Below are 24,050 nucleotides of genomic sequence, written 5' to 3' on the forward strand. Positions count from 1 at the left end.
AGTTCAAAATCTGTCCACTCCTTCCCCTCAAATCACCAGACCTGTTTGGTTTTTGAGGTAGATGCTACCAAATTTTCAAGAGTCAGTAATTCCTATTTTCTATTGGCTGTTATTGAGAATAGGAAAAGAAGGAATATTTTCCAATTAATTTTATGAATTCAGTATAACTTTGATACTAATATATAGTCACATGAACTCAAATGGGATATGATTAGTGTTAAAACCTGTGGCGTGAACAGTTCAGCATTATCTAGTAAGTGCGCAGATGTCTAAGGCCTATGACCCAGCAGCTCTGCTCTTAGTCATGTCTCCTAGAAACTCTCAGATGTCTGTACCAAGTATCATATAACTGACTGTTCACAGTAATGTTGTTTATATTAAGAAATATGTAAAATAATCTAAATGGCCATTGATAGGAGAGTGAGTAAATAAGCTGCAGTATTCATACAACAGAATACTATGTGCTGTTGAGAGTGAATGTACCAACTGTAGTGAGACTCCTCACTGGATGAAAAAGCAAGTTGCAAAAGAATATGGATAAAACTCAGCCAAACTAAACAGTGTATTGTTTAAGAAGACACACATTTGTGGTGATGCTGGAAGGAAAAGCAAGGGGGTGATAAACACAAATCTCAGGATGTTGTCATCTCTGTAGAGAACAGGGGATGTGATCAGAAAGACATCATGTGACTCTGAAAGTACTGGCAGTGAATCCAGGTGCTGGGAATTTGTGTTGTTTAATTACTGATGTTTACAAATAACCATGCATAACTTAAACTAAGCTGTGTCCCAGAGAGACTGAATAATTTACCCAAGGACCCTTAGTTTAAAGTAGTAGAACTGGAATATGACGTGAGACAGTCCCTTACCCTGTAGGCCTAACCTAGACATTATACTGCTTTCCTATAATATGCTAATGCTAAAATGTTAATAACTGTTTTTGAAAAATAATCACCGAGAGGCAGATTTTTAATTAATCATTCTATAATTAGGTCTGTTTTGAAGCCTGAAGCCATTTAGAGTGTTTATCACTGTTGCAGAGCTTAGAAATTATAATGTTTTAACTCAGTTTTATGTTAAATTATAAACATACTTTATTGAACTTTAGAGAATAATGGAGAACATATGTTAAATTTTTAATTCAGTTAAAACTGTTTTATTTACCATTTCTTCAGTGATACTTTGAAATCATTTCATTACAACATAGCTAAGAATAACATTTAATCTACTCAGCATTTATCTTCAAGAGACATATTAGAATTTTGCACTTGTTATTTCCAGGGTTATCTTGAAGAACTCTTACAACTTCGAGAGAACCAGCTGTCTGAATCTGTCGCTCAGAATAAAATACTACTACAGAGGATTGAAGATTCTGACCTGGCTCATAAACTGGAGAAGGAACAATTAGAATATATAATTGTGGAGCTTCAAGATCAGCTGTAAGTGAGTCCTTTTGGAAAAATTTTGGCAGTATGTAAAGTTAAGAAAAATGTCATGTTTGGCATAGGAGTCAAGTTCCAAGAAATCTGATTGTGTGCTATTTAGTTCTTTTTCACTTAGTCTTTTTAAAAAGTTTCCTTTTTTCTTGTAAAACTAATCTATGTTCACTGTAGAAACATTCCAAAATATGGGAAGAAGGAGAAAAGCACCGTCAGTTGTGTTACCCAGAGTTAACTGCGATAATGTGGTGTGTGTTATTCCAAATGCATATGCATAATTTTAAGGTTTTAGTGATTGCAAAAAGATGGCATGTAAGATCACCCATGCAACGTACACTGTACAACTGAAAGTACAGTGCCACTAGATAAACTTTGTGTTACCAGGCTGTGCCAGAATGTCACTGAGTGCAGTTTAGTAGAGCTGACATTTTTTTGATAGCAAGAGTTTTGTTGTCGAAGAAAACTGTGTTTTGATCTACAATTTGGCACAGCTCCTTATAGTAGTGTTTAAAGTGCTAGTTTAAAGCACTTTTACTAGACATACCATTTTGTCAAACAATTTTATCAATTAGTTGTTTATAGTGAAAACCTCCTCATGTTAATATTTACTTAATATTAAGGATGGTTTTAAATTTTTTTCTTTTTTAAAATTAATTAATTTATTTTAATTGGAGACTAATTACTTTACAATATTGTGGTGGTTTTTGCCATACACTGACTGAGTCAGCCACGGGAGTACATGTGTCCCCCGTCCCGAACCCGCCTCCCACCTCCTTCCCCATCCCATCCCTCTGGGTTGTCCCAGTGCACCGGCTTTGAGGGCCCTGTTTCACGCATCGAACTTGCACTGGTCATCTATTTCACATATGATAATATACATGTTTCAGTGCTATTCTCTCAAATTATCCCACCCTCGCCTTCTCCCACAGAGTCCAAAAGTCTGTTCTTTACATCTGTGTCTCTTTTGCTGTCTCATATATAGGGTTGTCATTACCATCTTTCTAAATTCCATATATATGCATTAATATATTGTAGTGGTGTTTTCTTTCTGACTTACTTCACTCTATATTATAGGCTCCAGTTTCATTCACCACATTAGAACTGATTCAAATGCATTCTTTTTAACAGCTGAGTAATATTCCATGGTGTATATGTACCACAGCTTCCTTATCCATTCGTCTGCTGACGGGCATCTAGGTTGCTTCCATGTCCTGGCTATTATAAACAGTGCTGCGGTGAACATTGGGATGCACGTGTCTCTTTCAGTTCTGGTTTCCTCAGTGTGTATGCATAGCAGTGGAAATAATTTCAAACTTTAAGAAAGGTTACAAAGATAGTACAAAATAATTTCTATATGCTCTTTACTAGATTCATCAGTTTTCAGCGTTTTCCACATGTCATAATTCTCTCCTCGTATATATAGGCATGTTATTTTTTTAACTACCTGAAAGTAGTTTGCATACCCCATAGTACTTCGGTGTGTTTTTCCTAAGAACAATAACATCATCCTAAACACTCACAGTTCAACTCTCAGTTTAAGAAATTTAAATCAATAAAATACTTCCATTTTACCTATATCTCTTATTTTGCTTTCATCAGTTGTCCAAGTAATGTTTCATATTGCTTTTGTTTTTTTGGTACAGAATCTAATCCAGGATCACATGTTGCATTGACTCTCAGTCTCTTCAGTTGCTTTTAACATTAGCGTTCAGTGGTTATCTCAGTTGAGATTGGTATTTCTGAGAACTCAAGCTAGAATTTTATAGACTGCCCCTCAGCTTGAGTTTGTTTGCTTTTCCTTGTAATTAGGATGAGCTTATCCATTTGGGGCTGGAATAGTAAGCAAGCAGTGTGTTCTCGGGGTGTCACACCCAGAGGTTCTTGAAGTCTGTTGGCCTTTTGTTAGTGATATTAATTTTAATCCTTTGGTTACGATATTTTTCTCTTCTGTATAGTTACTGCTGTTCCTTCTGTAATTAACACACAATTTGCATGGAGATACTTTGCAACTAAGAAAATTAAATGATTTTTTTCAGCAAAAAAGTTTTATTAAGGAACATAAAAATTTAGTGTTTCTAGGAATTTGTGTCTTGGTAAGAAGAATTACGTTCACTTATTGTTTCTTAAGATTTTTAAAAAATATTTTAAAGAGAATGCATCCTATGGGCTCTCTCTCACTGAGGAGCACATTAATGCTACTAATCCTATAGTGTCCCTCACTACTATAAGCAGGAGAAAAGTATTATGACACAAACAATAGAGATTTATGGTTATTTCTTTACAATTAAAAGATTAAGAAAGTAATTTTTCTTTTTAACTTAAAAATAATTATGTAGTCAGTTTTTATTTCATCACAGATATTTCCATTTGAAGAATTAAGTTTGAATGCATCACATTTATTTTACTTCTGATAATTTAAAGGAAAGTCTCAAATTTTTTAGTTTAAAAAAGAATTTGTGAGTTAGGTTTTATCTTATTGCTATGATAGAAGTGTCCTTGATCTTTCTGGTTTTGCAAAGAAACCTTACAATTGTTTTTAATCTCTTAAGTTACTAATCTCAGTACTAATCAATCACTAGTTGATTAGTTACTAATCAAATACTAATCAATTTAAGTTTTAATCTCTTTAAGTTACTAGATTAATCTAGTTAATCTCTTTAAGTTACTAGAGCAAAAAATATAAAGTTAAAGTAACTGATGAGAATTAGATTTGGAATTTGGAGATTAAAGGTTTATTTTCACATAACACAGTTGCAGTCTCTGGATGGGTTGTAAATTGGTGCCTTACAAGATCCCTTTATACAGAAAGCATTGCAGGAACACTTAATAGAAGACTGAGGTGTCTTCTAGAATGTTTACAGTTTGCTATGTTATCAGATCGCATTTAAGGTACAGATAAACCCTGGGCATTTTTGAAATTGTAGGGAGAGTGGACATTTTTTCCTCCCTATGTCACGAGATTTTTTTCCAACAGGAAGGTCTGCAGTCAAAGTTATAACATATAAAGAAAAAGGTTAGAAGAGGAGCATTAAATGGAATATGAAGTAATGAAATATTTGCTTCTACATTATGTTGATTATCTTTTCCTGGGTGATTAAGATAATTTACCACTTAACTTTTTATATATTTCTCAAAGGTTAGATGTGTTTTTTAATTACTGTTAAAATATGCTTTAAAGTCTTTAAATACTCGTGAAATCTGAGCATTGTGTAGTTTGGGCAGTAGATGATATGATAAAGGAGCATTCCATAGCTTCATCGGAGATCAGGACTGTGCTCAGATACTGGCTCTGTCCTTGCCTATTATGCGCTCAGTCTCAGTTGAATTATTTTCTTGGAGCCTCTGTTGCCTTATTTGTAACATGGAGATAATATTTGTGTTGTGGGTTTTTATAAGTATTAAATCATATTATGTTTAATACTGTTAGGACAAAGAAGGTAATCAAGATTATTAGTCTGTTTTGGCTTGTGAAACCTTAAGATCTCCTTAATATATTCACTCAGCTGAATATTGAGTTCAAAATGTTTTACCTTAACATGCCTAAATGGTACAGCTCAGACAGTGAGTTTGGACTTGATTGTATTATCCCTGAGTATCAAGGAATTCACTTTTGAGATCGAGTTTCTAAATGGTGTGCTGTGCTATGCTAAGTCACTTCAGCCTTGTCCGACTCTTTGCGACCCTGTGGGCTGTAGCCTATTAGACTTCTCTGTCCAAGGGGATTCTATAGACAGAAATACTGGAGTGGGTTGCCGTGCCCTCCTCCAGGGGATCTTCCCTACCCAGGGATTAAACCTGGATCTCTAAAGTCTCCTGCGTTGGCAGGCAGGCTCAGTGGTACTTGGATGAATATTTATGATAATATTACAGATCTGTGATAGGCATTCAGAGAGATTTTCTGCTCTACAGGTGATTCTTTGTGAAGCACTCATTGCAAACTTTGAGAACAGACAGTCTCAGAACAGGATACAAGAGCTAAACACCGTGTCATGATTATTATCGATAAAATGTATAATGATTATTTTCTAGTTGATGAAATTTTTCTATTTTGTGATTTGAAAAATAGGAATAGTAAAATGTTTTAGAGGGCTCCATAGAGAAGGGAGTGAAGAGTCTTGACTAGCAGAGTGAAGAATTATGCATTGCTAAAATTCTAGGCCACTGTTAAGGTTCAACAGTCAGTTTGGTGTTGTAGTAATGGTGTGATATGTTAGCCTGAAAATCAGAAGGCATTGATGCTGTGGCGCCCTGGCTTACAACTTTTAGGATGACTGGTGTGGATTCTAACAGAGGGCATGACATCATCATAGCCCAGTTAAAAATGGGAAAATCATGGCAGTTACTGGTCATATACATTTTTGGCAGGTAACCGCTATTAAAATATCAAATTACAATTAGGCTGACATCTGTTACACACAGAAGAAATGTACAAAAAAGATCTTCATGACCCAGATAATCAAGCTGCTATGATCACTCACCTAGAGCCAGACATCCTGGAATGTGAAGTCAAGTGGGCCTTAGGAAGCATCACTACAAACAAAGCTAGTGGAGTTGATGGAATTCCAGTTAAGCTATTTCACATCCTAAAAGACGATGCTCTGAAAGTGATGCACTCAACATGCCACCAAATGTGGAAAACTCAGCAGTGGCCACAGGACTGGAAAAGGTCAGTTTTCATTCCAGTCCCAAAGAAAGGCAATCCCAAAGAATGCTCAAACTACTGCACAATTGCACTCATCTCACACGCTAGTAAAGTAATGCTCAAAATTCTCTAAGCCAGGCTTTAGCAATATGTGAACCATGAACTTCCAGATGTTCAAGCTGGTTTTAGAAAAGGCCGAGGAACAAGAGATCAAGTTGCAAACAACCGTTGGATTATTGAAAAATCAAGAGAGTTCCAGAAAAACATCTATTTCTGCTTTATTGTTTATGCCAAAGGCTTTTCCACAAACTGTGGAAAATTCTTCAAGAGATGGGAATAGCAGACCATCTGACCTGCCTCTTGAGAAATCTGAATGCAGGTCAGGAATCAACAGTTAGAACTGGACATGGAACAACAGACTGGTTCCACATTGGGAAAGGAGTATGCTAAGGCTGTATATTGTCACCGTGCTTATTTAACATATATGCAGAGTACATCATGAGAAATGCTGGACTGGATGAAGCACAAGCTGAAATCAAGATTGCAGGGAGAAATATCAATAACCTCAGATATGCAGATGACACCACCCTTATGGCAGAAAGTGAAGAAGAATTAAAGAGCCTCTTGATGAAAGTGAAAGAAGAGAGTGAAAAAGTTGGCTTCTAGCTCAACATTCAGAAAACTAAGATCATGGCATCTGGTCCCATCACTCCATGGCAAATAGATGGAGAAACAGTGGAAACAGTGTCAGACTTTATTTTTGGGGGTTCAGATATCACTGCAGATGGTGACTGCAGCCATGAAATTAAAAGACGCTTGCTCCTTGGAAGAAAAGTTATGACCAACTTAGACAGCATATTAAAAAGCAGAGACATTACTCTGCCAACAAAGGTCCATCTAGTCAAAGCTATGGTTTTTCCAGTAGTCAGGTATGGATGTGAGAGTTGGATTATAAAGAAAGCTGAGCACCAAAGAATTGATGCTTTTGAACTGTAGTGTTGGAGAAGACTCTTGAGAGTCCCTTGGACTGCAAGGAGATCCAGCCAGTCCATCCTAAAGGAAATCAGTCCTGAATATTCATTGGAAGGACTGATGTTGAAGCTGCAATTCCAATACTTTGGCCACCTCATTGGAAAAGTCCCTGTTGCTGGCAAAGACTGAAGGTGGTAGAAGAAGGGGACAACAGAGGATGAGATGGATGAATGGCATCACCGACTCAGTGGACATGAGTTTAAGTAAACTCCCGGAGTTGATGATGAACAGGGAAGCCTGGGGTGCTGCAGTCCATGGGGTCCCAAAGAGTCGGAGACGACCGAGTGACTGAACTGAACTGAATACAGGCAAATACTTCAGGCCACCAATAGATGGCGCTGTCTCTCCCAGCTTTCCTCTAGCTCTGAGCTAGGACTTGGAGATGACTGTCCTGTAGTAACGCAGCTTTGTGTGGTTTTTCCCTTGCCTTCACGGCAAGCCTTAACCTCAGGAGCCTCGACCATCTTCCATCAAGTAGCTCTTGTTTGTCGTTGTTAAAGCTGTTGTCATTGTAAAGTTATTGTAGTATTTCTTTAATTAATAGGAATTTAACAAATATTTTACACTAGGTTTGAAGTTTAGTTGGGATTGTCACAGTCTTTCTTAGTGGTCTAGTTAGAAGGTTGAATAGGCTTTGACTTGTCATCCCATAACCCTGTTCTCCCCATAAGTAAGTGAAAGTTGCTCAGTCATACCTGACTCTTTGTGACCCCATGGACTGTAGACTTTGTCCATGGGGATTCTCCAGGCAAGAATACTGGAGTGGGTAGCCATTCCCTTCTCCAGGGGATCTTCCCGACCCAGGGATTGAACACAAGTCTCCTGCATTGCATGCAGATCCTTTACCATTTAAGCCACCAGTGAATCCCTTTCCCCATCAGGCTAGTTATTTTCATTGTGTGATTGAAGAAAACTGTTTTGTTTTGTTTCTGGATTACAGCAGAAATGCATAGAATGTCCTTCTATCACTTAAATTTATTTTTCTTTTTGATGCTCAGATTGTCCAGTTTTTACTAGTGGAAATGCCTTTATGTTAATTCCTGTGTACTTCTGACAAGATATATTTGTCATTGCTAACTTTCTTGCTTTCTGATACAAGATACCACAGGCTGATCTTGGACAGTTCTGGTCCTGGAATCAGCCATTCCTCTAAGGATCCAGAGTTTATCTTATATTTTACAATGAAAGGGAAAAGGAGGCATTTGAGGGAATTCCTAGTGGTTCCAGTAGTTAAGATGGCAATGAACAACAAGGAAATAATTACTATAAAAAAGGAGGTTAGGGACTTTGCTGGTGGTTCAGTAGTTAAGATGCCATATTTCCACTGCAGGGGGCCTGGTTTTGAACCTAACACAACCAGAAAAATAAATAAGGAGGCATTTGAGGGTTGTTTGAGGTTCTAAATTACTCATTAATGTTTCTTTTCAAAGGATACTCTCAAGTAAAGGTCTAAAGTTCAACTAGAATGAATAAGATACAAGGATGTAATTAATGTACAGCACAGGGAATATAGCCAATGCTTTATAATAACTATAGATGGACTATAATTCAAAAAGTAATGAATAACTATGCTATATACCTGAAACTAATAGAGTAATGGAAATCAATTGTACTTCAGTTTCTTTTAAAAATGTAAACATTGGAAAGCATTTAAGAGACCTTGTTAGATTTGGGATTAACTTTTTGGGCAAAAATACTTCATAGGTAGATTTTTGAATACATAAATAAAACTATTTATTTATAAATTTATAAAACACTTTGAAAGAAGAAGCCTAGTAAGGAGCCAGGTATTCAAAGATTATTATCTACCTATGAAGTATTTTTGCCCAAAAAGTAGAAGGCAGTGGCAACCCACTCTAGTATTCTTGCCTGGAAAATCCCACGGACAGAGGAGCCTGGTAGGCTGCAGTCCATGGGGTCATGAAGAGTCAGACACGACTGAGCGACTTCACTTTCACTTTTCACTTTCATGCACTGGAGAAGGAAATGGCAACCCACTCCAGTGTTCTTGCCTGGAGAATCCCAGGGAAGGCGGAGCCTGGGGGGCTGCCGTCTATGGGGTCACACAGAGTTAAACACGACTGAAGCAACTTAGCAGCAGCAGCAGCAACTGCAAAGCGATACAAAGAATCACTTTACAAAAAATTTACAAAAATAGGTAACGTGACCTTTATCCCATGTCTGTGCCTAAATTTAACAAAAAACAAAACACATAACTAAAGAAAATTTTGTATTGAAATTATGAAGAAGTTAGGGTTTTCAAAATGCTATGTAAGCATTTTCCAATTCTGGTAAACTTTGATGAATAAAGAGTAAATTCTTATTACTTCTTTTGGTACTAAATTGCTTTCGTAACTCCTCTGGCATTTATATTCATTCATTTGACAAATACTGAGAATGCCATGAAGATCCAGGCTCTCTTCTAGGGGCTAATGACTCTGGAGTGACTAAAACAGGGTCCCTGCCCTCATAGCGTTTACCTTAGGCAGTCGGCAGTCACCGACACCAACAGTAACAAAGAGCGCCTGAGTGATGGTCCTGTTCCTCTTCCAAAGTAGCTGAGAGAGGCTGTGAAACTGTTCAGTTTGGGACTCTAACCCATGTGGCCAGGACTGAAACCTGGCCAAAACCCACTACCTTCCAACCGAGATCAGAAACTGGGTTTCAGGACCTAATGAAGCTCTGGTTCTTGATGTTTTGCTGCAGAAGGAATTCAGTGAAAGACAGAGCGATAGGTTAAAAGTGGATTTGTTTAGAGACAAACACACTCCACAGAGTGTGGGCCGTCTCAGAAGGTGAGAGCAGCTTCGTAATACTGCTGTGGTTAGGTTTTATGGGCTGGGTAATTTCATAGGCTAAGTGGGAGGATTATTCCAGCTATTTGGGGGAAGGGCAGAGATTTCCGGGAACTGGACCACCACTCACTTTTTGGTCTTTGATGATCGGCCTTGGAACTGTCATGGTGCCTGAAGGTGAGTCATTTAGCTTGATGATGCGTTACAATGAACGTATATTGAGGCTTAAGGTCTAGTAGAAGTTGACCCATCTGCCATCTTGGACCTGTTTGGTTCTGATCAGTTTCTGTCGTGTCCTCAGGCTCTGTCATTATTTGGAAGGTTATGCCCTACCCGCTTCCTTCCTGTTTGAGCTGTAAGGGGGTAGCTCTTACCCTGTGTTCCTAGGAGAGGAAAAGAGGAGAAGTATCCACACCTCATGTTTGGTGGCTTTCCCTGTCTGGAGCGTCAGTCTCTCTACCCTAGTCATTTTGCGCATTTGAGTAAAATTCTGAATTACTGCACTTGTGCTGCGCATGTGTGTGCGCTCGGTTGCTTCAGTCAGTCCAGTCCTGGAGTGGGTTGCCATGTCCTCCTCCAGGGGGTCTTCCTGACAGAGGGATCGAACCTGCGTCTCTTGCATTGCAGGTGGGTTCTTTACCACTGAGCCAGCAGGGAAGCCCCTTTCTCATGCTAGATTAGACCCTTTATCTTCATGAAGATTACAGCCTAAGATTTTCTCAGTGTGCCCTGTTACAAATAGCACTGGACTGTATCCTGAGAATTACAGTACATCAGGAAATAAATAATATATAGAAAATAGCAAAGGTGTGCAGCAGGGGTTTGGGGCATTTGCTGGACTTGCCATTAGAACTTGCCTTGTAGACATCGGCTTCAAATGTGTTAGCTTATCAACATTAAAAATTGCCTCATATCATGGACCTTTGGGGTTACTTAGGAATACTTGGAGTCATAGATATTAAATGGTAAGTTCCAAGTGTTATGTGCCTTATGTATAACTAGAGGCTGAAAGTAAAACTTCATCATGAACATCAGCACAGCATCTGAGGTGAGTGGGGAAAGGAGCAAAATGAGGGAGAAAGGATAACCCTGAAGTATGGAGACACAGGATAAGGAATCAAATAAATGAACAGAGTAATACTTTGAACTGACTGAGCACTGCTCAGTCAAAATATAGAGTATGGGATTCTACGTCTTTTAAAAGAGCTTGTAAGTAACAGTAGACTTGAGCCTAATCTCTGGAAAGAAGGAAAGAGACCAAACTGGAAATTTTCTTTTTGTCTTTCATTTAGAATAATGAGTGTAATATTGAGGGTGCAAAAAAATGTGTGATTTCATTTTTGACACCAGGGTACTTTGGCTGAAACCCTTGCTTTAAGTGCCATTTGCAGCTAAAGACAAAAGAAGGTGATTTGTTGGGAGTAGTGGTTTGGAAATGCTAAGAGGAGGGATGAAATTTACATTCAGATAAGAAGGAAAACGTTTGGTAAACGATGTTTGCTTGACCATGCAGACATAGTGGACATGGTCAACCCTGATCTCCCCCTCACGCGCCTGGCTCATGTTCTTTTTAGGCATCTTCAGTGATAGCTCTATTCCTGGCTGCTGTTGTTCAGTCACTAAGTTGTGTCCAACTCTGCAACCCCCTGAAGTATGTAGCACACCAGTCTCCATTGTCCTCAAATATCTCCAAGAGTTTGCTCAAACTCATGTCCATTGAGTCAGTGATGACATCCAACCATCTTATCCTCTGTCGCCCCCTTCTCCTCCTGCCCTCAGTCTTTCCCAGCATCAGGGTCTTTTCCAATGAGTTGTCTCTTTGCATCAGGTGGTCAAAGTATTGGAGCTTCAGCTTCAGCATTAGTCCTTCCATTGAATAGTCAGGGTTGATTTCCTTTAGTATTGACTGATCTATTTATTGTCCAAGGGACTCTCGAAGAGTCTTCTCCAACACCACAATTTACGAGCATCAGTGCTTTGGCTCTCAGTCTTCTTTATGGTCCAAATCTCACATGACTACTGGAAAAACCATACCTTTGACTATACAGACTTTGTCAGCAAAGTGGTGTCTTTGCCTAGCTTTCCTTCCAAGGAGCAAGGGTCCTAATTTCATGGTTACAGTCCCCATGTGCAGTGATTTTGGAGTCCAAGAAAATAAAACCTGCCACTGTTTCCATTTTTTGCCCTCCTATTTGCCATGAAGTGATGGGACTGGATGCCATGATCTTAGTTTTTTTTTTAATGTTGAATTTCAAGCCAGTTTTTTCATTCTTCTCTTTCACCCTCATAAAGTGACTCTTTAGTTTCTCTTCTCTTCATGCCATTAGAGTGGTGTTATCTGCATACCTGAGGTTGTGAAAATTTCTTCTGGCAATCTTTTTTTTTTTAATTGTTGCTGCTGCTAAGTCACTTCAGTCGTGTCCGATTCCGTGTGATCCCATAGATGACAGCCCACCAGGCTCCCCCGTCCCTGGGATTCTCCAGGCAAGAACACTGGAGTGGGTTGCCATTTCCTTCTCCAATGTGTGAAAGTGAAGTCGCTCAGTCGTGTCCGACTCTTAGCGACCCCATGGACCGCAGCCTACCAGGCTCCTCCATCCATGGGATTTTCCAGGCAAGAGTACTGGAGTGGGGTGCCATTGCATTCTCCGTTGAGATGTATTTAAAATTTTTTAAATTTATAATTGAAAGATAATTGCTTTACAATATTGTGTTGGCTTCTGCTATATATCAACATGAATCAACCATAAGTATATATATGTCCCGTCCGTCTTGAACCTCCCTCCCACTTCCATCCCCATCCCACTGCCAGCAATCTTGATTCTAGTGTGTGATTCATCCAGTCCAGCATTTTGCATGATATACTCTGCATAGAAGTTAAATAAACAGGATGGCAATATACAGACTTGTCTTACTGCTTTCCCGATTTTGAACCAGTCCATTGTTTCATGTCTGTTTCTAACGGTTGCTTCTTGATCTGCATACAGGTTTCTCGAGAGACAGGTAAGGTGGTCTGGTACTCCTGTCTCTTTCAGAATTTTCCAGTTTGTTGTGATCCACACAGTCAAAGGCTTTTATGTAGTCAATGAAGCAGAAGTAGATGTTTTTCTGGAATTCCCTTGATTTCTCTATGATCCAGTGAATGCTGGCAATTTGATCTCTGGTTCCTCTACCTTTTTTAAACCCAGCTTGTATATCTGGAAGTTCTTGGTTCACATGCTGCTAAAGCCTAGCTTGAAGGATTTTGAGTATAACCTGAATAGCATGTGAAATGAGTGTAGTTATATGGTAGTTTGAACAATCTTTGGCATTGCCCTTCTTTGGGACTGGAATGACGAATGACATTTTCCAGTCCTGTGGCTACTGAGTTTTCCAAATTTGATGCCATACTGTGTGCAGCACTTTAACACTTAATCTCTTCTGCTTCTATTAGGTCCTTAAAATTTCTGTCATTTAACAAGCCCATCCATGCATGAAATGTTCCCTTGGTATCTCCAATTTTCTTTAAGAGATCTCTAGTCTTTCCTATTCTATTGTTTTCCTCTCTTTCTTTGCACTGTTCATTTAAGAAGGCCTTCTTATCTCTCCTTGCTATTCTCTGGAACTCTGCATCTTTCCCTTTCTCCTTTGCCTTTTGCTTCTTTTCTTTCCTCAGGTATTTGTAAACCCTCCTCAGGGAACCACTTTTCCTTCTAGCATTTCTTTTTCTTTGGGATGGTTTTAGTCACTGCCTCCGGTATAGTGTTATGAACCTCTGTCCACAATTTGTCCAGCACTCTGTCTACCAGATCTAATCCCTTGAATCTATTCATGACCTCCACTGTATAATCATAATGGGTTTGATTTAGGTCATACCTGAATGGCCGAGTGGTTTTTCCCCACTTGCTTCGATTCAAGCCTGAATTTTGCTATAAGGAGCTGATGACCTGAGCCACAGCCAGCTCCAGGTCTTGTTTTTCGCTGACTGTATAGAACTTCTCCATCTTTGGCTGCAAAGAACATAATTAATCTGATTTCTGTATTGACCACCTGGTGATGTCCATGTGATGGTAATGGTCATAGTGGAGAGTTCTGACAAAACATGGTCCACTGGAGGTGGGAATGGCAAACCACTCCAGTATTCTTGCCGATAAAACCCCATGAACTATATCAATAGGCAAAAAAAATATGACACAGAAAGAAGAGACTGCCCTAGGTTGAAAGGTGTCCAATATGCTCCTGAGGAAGAAAGAAATAGCTCCAAAAAGAAGGAAGAGGCTGAGCCAAAGCAGAAACAATGCCCAGTTCTAGATGTGTCTGGTGGTGAGAGTAAAATCCAATGCTGTAAAGAACAGTACGGCATAGGAACCTGGAATGTTAGGTCCAGGAATCAAGGTAAATTGGATGTGGTCAAACAGGAGATGGCAAGAGTAAACATCAACTTTTTAGGAATCAGTGAACTACAATGGATGGGAATGGGCAAATTTAATTCAGAAGACCATTATATCTACTATAACCTTCAGTGGTAAAGAATTTGCCTGCAATGCAGGAGGTGCAGGAGACAGGTTTGACCCTTGGGTCAGGGAGATCCCCTGGAGAAGAAAATGGCAACCCACTCCAGTATTTTTGCCTGAAAAATCCCATGGACAGGGAAACCTGGTGGGCTATAGTCCATGGGGTCACAAAGAGTCAGACACAACTGAAACAATTAAGCATTCATGCATTATATCTACTACTGTGGGCATGAGTCCCTTAGAAGAAATGGACTAGCCCTCATAGTCAACAAAAGATTCTTAAATGCAGTACTTGGTGCAATCTCAAAAATGACAGAATGATCTTGGTTGGTTTCCAAGGCAAACCATTCAGTATCACAGTAGTCCAAGTCTATGCCCCAACCACTGATGCCAAGAAACCTGAAGTTGACCAATTTTATGAAAACCTACAATACGTTCTAGAACTAACACCAAAAAAAAAAAAAAAAAAAAAAAGATGTCCTTTTCATCATAGGAATTGGAATGTAAAGGTAGGAAGTCAAAAGGTACCTGGAGTAACAAGCAAGTTTGGTCTTGGAGTACAAAATGAAGCAGGGCAAAGGCTAACAAAGTTTTGCCAAGAGAACGCACTGGTCATAGCAAACACCCTCTTCCAATAACACTAGGGATGACTTTACAATTTGACATCACCAGATGGTCAATAACAAAATCAGAGTGATGATTACATTCTTTGCTGCCAAAGATGGAGAAGCTCTATACAGTCAGCAAAAACAAGGCCTGGAGTTGATTGTGGCTCAGATCATCAGCTCCTTATAGCAAAATTCAGGCTTAAAATAAAAAAAAGTCGGGAAAACTACTAGTCCATTCAGATATAACCTAAATCAAATCCCTTATGATTGTACTGTAGAAGTGATGAATAGGTTCAAGAGATTAGATGTGTTAGACAGTACCTGAATAACTATGGACAGAGGTTCATGACATTGTATGATAGGCGGTGACCAAAACCATCCCAAAGAAAAAGAAATGCAAGAAGGAAAAGTGGTTGTCTTAGGAGGCTTTCCAAATAGTGGAGGAAAGAAGAGAAGTGAAAAGCAAGGGAGAAAGGGAAAAATAGACCCAACTGAATGCAGAGTTGCCAGAGAATAGCAGGGAGAGATAAGAAAGCCTTCTTTAATGAACAATGCAAGGAAATAGAGGAAAGCAATAGAATGGGAAAGACTAGAGATCTCTTCAAGAAAATTGGAGATATCAAACAAACATTTCATGCAAGGATGGGCATGCTAAAGGACAAAAACAGTAAAGACTTAACAGAGGCAGAAGAGATTAAGAAGAGGTGGCAAGAATACACAGAAGAACTATACAGAAAAGGTCTTGATGACCTGGATAACCATGATGGTGTGATGAGTCACCTGAAACCACACATCCTGGAATGTGAAGTCAAGTGAACTTAGGAAGCATTACTACCAATAAAGCTAGTGGAGGTGATGGAATTCCAGCTGAGCTATTTAAAATCCTAAAAGATGATGCCGTTAAAGTGCTATACTCAATATATCAGTGAGTTTGGAAAACCCAACAATGGCCACAGAACTGGAAAAGGTCAGTTTTCATCCCGGTTCCAAAGAGGGGCAGCGCTAAAGCAGGTTCAGACTACTGGACAGTTGCGCTCATTTCACATGCTAGCACGGTAATGCTCTAAATCCTTCAAGGTAGGCTTCAACAATACATGAACTTCCAAATGTGCAAGCTGGATTTAGAAAAGGCAGAGGAACCAGAGATCAAATTGCCAACATATGTTGGATCATAGAAAAAGCAAGGGAATTCCAGAAAAACATCTGCTTTTGCTTCATTGGCTATGCAAAAGCCTTTGACTGTGTGGATTGCAACAAACTGTGGAAAATTTTTAAAGAAAACAGGAACACCAGTTCACCTAACCTGCATCCTGAGAGACCTGTATGCAGGTCAAGAAGCAACCATTAGAACCTTATATGGAACGACTGACTGGTTCAAAATTGGGAAAGGAGTACAGCAAGGCTGTATATTGTCACCCTGTTTATTTAACTTCTTTGCAGAGTACATCATGTGAAATGCTGGGCTGGATGAGGTATAACCTGTAATCAAGATTGCTGGGAGAAATATTAACAACTTCAGATGTGCAGATGATGCCACTCTAATGGCCAAAAGCAAAGAGGAACTAAAGAGCCTCTTGATGAAGGTAAAGGAGAGTGGAAAAGCTGGCTTAAAACTCAACATTAAAAAAACCAAGATCATGGCATCTGATTCCATCACTTCATGGCAAATAGAAGGCGAAAACATGGAAGCAGTGACAAGTTTTCTCTTGGGCTCCCAAATCACTTGGGATGGTGACTGCAGTCATGAAATAGAAGACATTTCCTTCTTGGAAAGAAGGCTTTGACAAACCTAAATAGCTTATTAAAAACCAAAGACATCACTTTGCTGACATAGGTCTGTATAGTCAAAGTTCTGGTTTTTCTAGTAGTCATGTGCAGATGTTTGAGTGGACCATAAAGAAGGCTGAGTGCTGAAGAATTGATGCTTTCAAACTGTGGTGTTGGAGAAGACTCTTAAGAGCCCTTTGCACAGCAAGGAGATCAAACAGGTCAATCCTAAGGGAAATCAACCCTGAATATTCATTGAAAGGACTGATGCTGAAGCTCTAACACTTTGACCACCTAATGGAGAGAGCTGACTTATTGGAAAAGACCCTGATGCTGGGAAAGATTGAAGGCAAAGGAGAAGAGATGAGGATGAGGATGAGATGGTTGGATAACATCACCAATGCAATGGACATGAACTTGGGTGAGCTCCAGGAGATGGCGAGGGACAGGGAAGCCTTGGCAGTACTGTAGTCCACGGGGTCACAAAGAGTTGGACATGAATTAGCGACTGAACAACAACAATGTCCATGTGTAGTGTCGTCTCTTGTATTGTTGGGAGAGGATGTTTACTATGACCAGTGTGTTCTCATGGAAAAACTCCATTAGCCTTTGCCTTACTTCATTTTGTACTCCAACACCAAACTTACCTGTTATTCCAGCTATCTCTTGACTTCCTACTTTTTCATTCCAATCCCTGTGATGAAAAGGATATCTTTTTTTTGGTGTTAGTTCTAGAAGGTCTTGTAGGTCTTTATGGAACTGGTCAATTTCAGATTCTTTGCCATCAGTGGTTGGGACATAGACTTGGATTACATATTCTTTGTATGTATTTTCAGTAATAGCTCTATTCCTGGAACAGACCCATTATCTAAATTCTTTAGGTAGCTAAGAGGAATGTGAAAAGAAAGACTTTTGAGCCGTCTTTTCCTCCTTGAAAACAATCAGCCTAAATTAATTCTCATGCCAAAGAGGCACATTTTTAGGGTAGCAAAATATTGCTGCCTTACAGAATTAATATCCAGAATATTTAAGGAATTTATACAACTCAATAGCAAAAACAACTTTTTTTTAAATAGGTGAAGGACTTGAATAGACATTTCTCCAAAGAAGGCATAGGAATGACTCAGCAGGTATGTGTAGAAAGGTGTTCAACTTCACTAATCATCTGGGAAAAAATTAAAAGTAGAACTACTGTATGGTCCAGCAGTTCCACTTCTGAGTTTACCCAAATGGAGGGAAATTAGGATTGTTATCAAACCCAAGTTCATGAGCCCCATGCACAGGGAGACCAAACAAATGAACAGTCAGACTTTGGAGCAAAGAAAGGTTTGTTGATCAAAAGGATGCTGACCAAGAAGATGGAAGACAAAGGTTTGTCTCAGATCCATCTTACTGGCTGGCCAGGACATAGGGTTCTTAAAAGCAACAGTTGGCATGAGGGTTGCAGGGGCCATGCCCTTCTTCCCATTGGTTAGTGGGAAGGTAACAGTGTGGTATTTCAGTAATCTTAATCATCAACCTTTCAGCCAGTCTGAGGTCCAGTGCTTGTGCTAGCATGTCATCCCCATCCCCAACCTGGGTGGGGGTCTTAGTTCCTACAGAACGACTCAAACATATGTGTCAGGTTGTTAGGTATATCCCTTGAGGAGGCATTAAGACTCTTTTATCACTGACCTATTTTTTTTTTTTAGTGTTTTATTTTTAATTGGAAGATAATTACTTTACAATATTGTGTTGGTTTGTGCCATACATCAACAGTCTTAAACCTCCCCCTCACCTCCCACCCCATCTCATCCCTCTAGGTTGTCAAGGAGCACCAGATTTGGGCTCCCTGCCTCATACGGCATATCCCCACTGGCTATCTATTTTATGTATGGTAACATATGTGTTTCCATGTTTCTCTCAATTGATCCACCATCTCCTTCCCCCATTGTGTCCACAAGTCTTTTCTCTGTGGCTGTGTCTCCACTGCTGCCCTGAAAATAGGTTTATCAGTACCACCCTTCTAGATTCCCTATATATATGTGAAAAAAAGATGTTTGTTTCTTTCTTTCTGACTTGCCTTCTCTGTTTGATAGGCTCTCGGTTCATCCACCTTGTTAGAACTGACTCAAATGCATTTGTTTTTAATGGCTTAGTATTCCATTGTATATATGTTTCTTTATCCGTTCATCTGTTGATGGGTATCTAGGTTTCTTCCATGTCCTAGCTTTTGTAAATAGTGCTGCAGTGAACACCGGGATACGTGTTTTTTTCAATTACTGTTTTCTCGGAGTATATGCCCAATAGTAGGATTGTTGGGTCATATGGTAGTTTTATTCCTAGTTTTTTAAGGAATCTCCATACTGTTTTACTGGAGAAGGAAATGGCAACCCACTCTAGTATTCTTGCCTGGAGAATCCCATGTACAGAGGAACCCGGCAGGCTACAGTCCAGAGGGGTCACAAAGAGTTGGACACAACTGAGTGAGTGAACAACAATATACTGTTCTCCATAATGGCTGTATGAATTTACATTCCCACCAACAGTGCAAGAGGGTTTCCTTTTCTCTACACCCTCTCCGGCATTTATTATTTGTAGATTTTTTGATGATGGCCATTCTGACTGGTATGATGTAATACCTTATTGTAGTTTTGATTTTCATTTCTCTGATAATGAGCAATTTTGAGCATTTTTCTGTGTGACTATTGGCCATCTGTATGTCTTCTTTGGAGAAATGTCTGTTTAGGTCTTCTGCCCACTTTTTGATTGGGTTGTTTGTTTTTCTGATATTGAGCTGCATGAGCTACTTGTATATTTTGGAGATTAATCTTTTGTCAATTGTGTTATTTGATGTTATTTTCTCCCATTCTGAGAGTAGTCTTCACCTTGTTTATAGTTTCCTTTGCTGTGCAAAAACTTTTAAAGTTTAATTAGGTCACACTTGTTTATTTTTATTTCCATTACTCTAGAAGGTGACTCGTAGAGGATCTTGGTGTGATTTTTGTCAAAAAGCATTCTGCCTGTGTTTTCCTCTAAGAATTTTATAGTTTCTGGTCTTAACATTTGGCCTTTAATCCATTTTGAGTTTATATTTGTGTGTGGCATTAGGCAGTGTTCTAATTTCATTCTTTTACACGTAGCTGTCAGTTTTCCCAGCACCACTTATTGAAGAGACTGTCTTTTCTCTGTTGTGTGTTCTTGCCTCGTTTGTCAAAGACAAGGTGCCTGTGGGTGTGTGATTTTATCTCTGGGCTTTCTGTCTAGTTCCATTGGTCTGTATTTCTGCTTTTGTGCCAGTGCTATATTGTCTGGTGAGTGTAGCTTAGTTGTATCGTCTGAAGTCAGGAGGTTGATTCCTCCAACTTCGTTCTTTTTCCTCAACATTGCTTTGCCTTTTTGGGGTCTTTTGTGCTTCCATACAAATTGTGAAATTTTTTTGTTTTAGTTTTGTGAAAAATGCAGTTGGTAATTTGATAGAGCTTGCAGTGAATCTGTAGATTGCTTCTGGTAGGGTTGTCATTTTCACAATGTCCATTTCTTCCAATCCAGGAACATGATGTGTCTCCTCAATTGTTTATATCATCTTTTATTTCTTTTGTCAGTCTGCTATAATTTTCTGTTTATGTGAGGTATTGTTTCTTGACTGCTTTTCCTTTGTTTCTGCATTCCCTCATTTCCCTAAATTCAAAACTGCTTGAATGTCTTTGGAACTCAGGGAAGCCCTAGGAGATTAAAGCCTTTCTCTTGAAGTGATAGCTGCACTGTCATGTTAATTTCAGCATTATTAACAGTAACCAAGAGGTAGAGGTAATTTCAGTGTCCATGTGTCCATGGATGAATGGATAAAGAATATGTGATATATAAAGACTCTGTGTCTATATACAAACATATACAATGGATGATAATGCAGCCCTAAAAGTGAAGGAAATCTTACCATTCATGACAACATGGATGACATTATGTTAAGTGAAATAAACTATATGCAGAAAGACATAAACCGTATGATCCCATTTATATGTGGACTCTAAAGAAGTCAAATTCACAGAAATGGAATAAAATGTTATCAGAGCCTGGAGAGGGGGGTATTTAGGGAGATAAAGTTCAGGAGTACAACATTTCTATTATGCAAGATGAATAAATTCTGGAGATCTAATGCATGACAAAGTGACTGTAGTTAACATTATTGTATACTTGAAATTTTCTAAGAGGGTAGATCTTAAGTGTTCTCATCACAAAAAAAAGAAGTTAACTATGTTAGGTGTTGGATGTGTTAATTAGCTTGAGTGTGATTATTATTTCACATTGTATATCAAATCATCAAGTTGTTTACTTTAAATGTATACAATTTTAAATTATCAATTATCCTTCAGTAAAGCTGAGGAGGATAAGATTGAATTGTGTGGATGTGGCGAAATTCCTAAATAATTCCTACTGAGAATCTAAAGAGAAATTAGTTATCCACCAATTCAGAGGTAGATACTACAGGAAAGTTGTTAAAAATGAGCTGGAATACATCGATTATTTCTACTTTCTTAGTAAATTAATCAATTTTCTCTTAGTGCATCTTTCTGTAGAATTATTAACCTTAAATGTTAGCAGCAGGCTGAGCTCTTTCAGTCGGTTGGGAAATAGGATTGTCTCTTTTTTGGTACATCTTGGTCAGGACCTCACTGCTAGAAGAAATAAACTGCTTGTCTGTTTATCACCCTAAATGAACTCTGGTCAAGATTCAGAATTCAGGGGTGGGGTTCTCAACCTAACCAGCTCACTTGCCTGCCTCCTAGTGTACGGGGGTGGTGAGAGCAAGGGTCCCCTTACCAGGATCATCCAGGAAGCTTAGCGTTCCACAGCCGCAGGGCAAGTGCTAGGATTTCCTCTGTCCACATTCCTCACAGATGGTGGGAACCAGGTGTGGCGTGGATGAAAAACTAGACCTGTTCAAAATGCTGAAATCTCTTATATCCTGTTCCAGAGGACCAGGCAGGTTCCCACAGAAAAAGATAATACCTAATTCATCAATGGGCAAAAATTATCCATGGGCAAATAGTGTGTAAGAAATTGTGTGAACTTTCAGTCCCTTTTTCCATTCTACATGGTGTAAAAGTTTTCACTTTCCACAGCATATTCTGAAGTGGAGGTGGTGCACTTACTTTTCATTAACTGAGTTTTACCAGTGTCCTTTCCTCAGATGCCTATGTGCCTTTCTTGCATTCTGCTGTGAATATTTCCTGTAGGCCAGTTATGACTTTGAGATTCTGTTCTCCAGTGACATCCACTGGAAACGTGAAAGAGAAAAATGTAGTAATAGAGACCAAAATAAAGATAGTTTATTTTAATAGATTCTCTGGCCAGTAACCACTTCTGCTTTACACAATTTTTCTGTCAATCTTAGAAGTTTTCTAATCCCTCTCTACTGTTTTTGTAAAAACTAATGTTAAAGTACCCTAGAAGTCTTTTTTAAGTGTTTCATTCCTTCTCTACTGAAATGAAATAGTTGAACCTTGCTTAAGGTAGTATCTTAATGGGAGACATTCTCACTGACCTCTGCCTATTTCATTTCTAGTATTCCAGTTTTAGGAGAAAATCTATTGTTTACATCAGATAATGTTTCTTTATGGACATAGTGGAACAAATATTTTATTTTTTGGAACAAACATTTTAAATGCACACAGATAAAATCAGATCTCTATAAAATCAGAATATTTGTTTGTAGCTTGTAGAGACATTTAAAAGTGGTATTGCTCTATTAGAATCATGGTTAATAACCAGTGGTATTGTGCAGGCTGGCCTTCTCTAATGCAGGATTGGCTTGCTAGCTAGCACACTGCTGGCTGTCTGCCACCCACAACAGGACTGTGGTCTTTGAAAGTTAGTGCAAGCACATTTTACTTCCTACTTCTGAGCTGATTGCTCAGAACCTTGGGACATTAAAGTCCTGGATTCCTGCTTGAGAATGCAGATTGCCTAGATGATATTTTAAGGTATTCTAGAGGTAGAATTAGAGCTTTGCAAAAAGAATTATGCTTTTAATTGAACTAACAGTTCAAATGTTGAATTAGTTTTGTGAAATTGAAATTTTGGCAGAAAGCTAGTTCTTTTCCAAGTTGTATTAATGAGTAACAACTCTACAGATGATGAAAATAAAACCATGAGTTGTTACAGTGGCTTCATTCTGTAGAAAATTTCTGGTAGAGTATATGGTTCAATGCAGTTGTCATTGAGGAAATTATTTTCATGAAGATTTATTGGTAGTCACTTCTATCAGAAACAATTACAGGAACCTCATAGTTTTTATTTTCTATTTTTCTATATTTTATTTCTATTTAATTCTTTTGTTTACTATTACTTCAACATTGTGAATTTTGAAGCTAGATAATCAAACAGATGGAATCTCTACTCTCTTTTATGTTTTTATTGGCATCTAATTACCTGTAACTCTTAGGATATCACCATTATTTTTTAGTTACGATGTCCAGTGCAGCTTGAGTCCTTTAGTAATATCTCTGGGGAAAAGATAGGAAGCCTGAATTTCACAGGTAGTGATTTGTTACAGCAGGTAGAGAAAGAATGAAAAACACAAACTGCAGGAGACAGAACAGTCATAGCCCCAGCCAGCCTTCCTGTAGTTCTGTCCCCAGTCTGTTAACATACCATTTTTAAAAGGTGAATTTGGGGGCCTAAATTGATACCGTTAGGTTCCTCTACCATTGCAGAACAGTGAAGACAAAAGCACTCACCATCTTAATATTCACAGGACTGTGCTAAAGAATAATGATTTAAGATCGAGACAAGAGTTAACTGCCCACCTCACCAACCAGTGGCCTTCCCCAGGAGCTCTGGATGTCAATGCTGTTGCCTTGGACACGTTGCTTTACCGAAAACACAATAAACAGTGGTATGAGTAAGTGTGACCCTTTTTTTTTTCCCCAAATAATTACAAACTTAGTTGTACCGCAACATATGACTCTCCACTTTGATTTCTAATACTTTTCTGAATTCATTTTTAGCTCAGAGCAGAAGTAGGATTTAAGACTATTTTGGCTTGGTAAGGTTATATGAAGGCCGCAAATGTGGTAATGTTACAAAGCCACGGCACCCTGGAGAAGTAAAAACGTTGAGAAACGCTTGTGTAGTATTACAGTAGCCACTCACTTCTCTACTGAATCTTCAGCCAGTCCTTCAGTTATGTCAGTGAGCTTGTATTTAATGAGCCATCTGTATTTGAATTCTAGCTGTGGTGTTTGTTTTTACATTAGAACTAATTTTCATGCTTGTTCTAAAACACAAAATTC

The 24,050-nt window shown here is 38.8% G+C and overlaps 1 protein-coding gene across 8 annotated transcripts in view; it reads left to right on the forward strand.

The window, feature by feature from the left end:
* Positions 1–24,050, forward strand: part of RUNDC3B (RUN domain containing 3B) — a 154,864-nt gene that overhangs the window by 106,337 nt on the left and 24,477 nt on the right. For 6 of the 8 annotated variants that reach the window (XM_065939652.1, XM_065939650.1, XM_065939645.1 and 3 more), the window contains 2 exons: positions 1,282–1,439; positions 23,513–23,659. In XM_065939652.1, the coding sequence (XP_065795724.1) occupies positions 1,282–1,439; positions 23,513–23,659 (305 nt within the window). The remainder of the gene's footprint in view (positions 1–1,281; positions 1,440–23,512; positions 23,660–24,050) is intronic. The other 2 variants (XM_065939648.1, XM_065939649.1) reach the window with 1 other exon arrangement.

Source organism: Muntiacus reevesi, chromosome 6 (assembly GCF_963930625.1).
Source record: "Muntiacus reevesi chromosome 6, mMunRee1.1, whole genome shotgun sequence".
Taxonomy (NCBI): domain Eukaryota; kingdom Metazoa; phylum Chordata; class Mammalia; order Artiodactyla; family Cervidae; genus Muntiacus; species Muntiacus reevesi.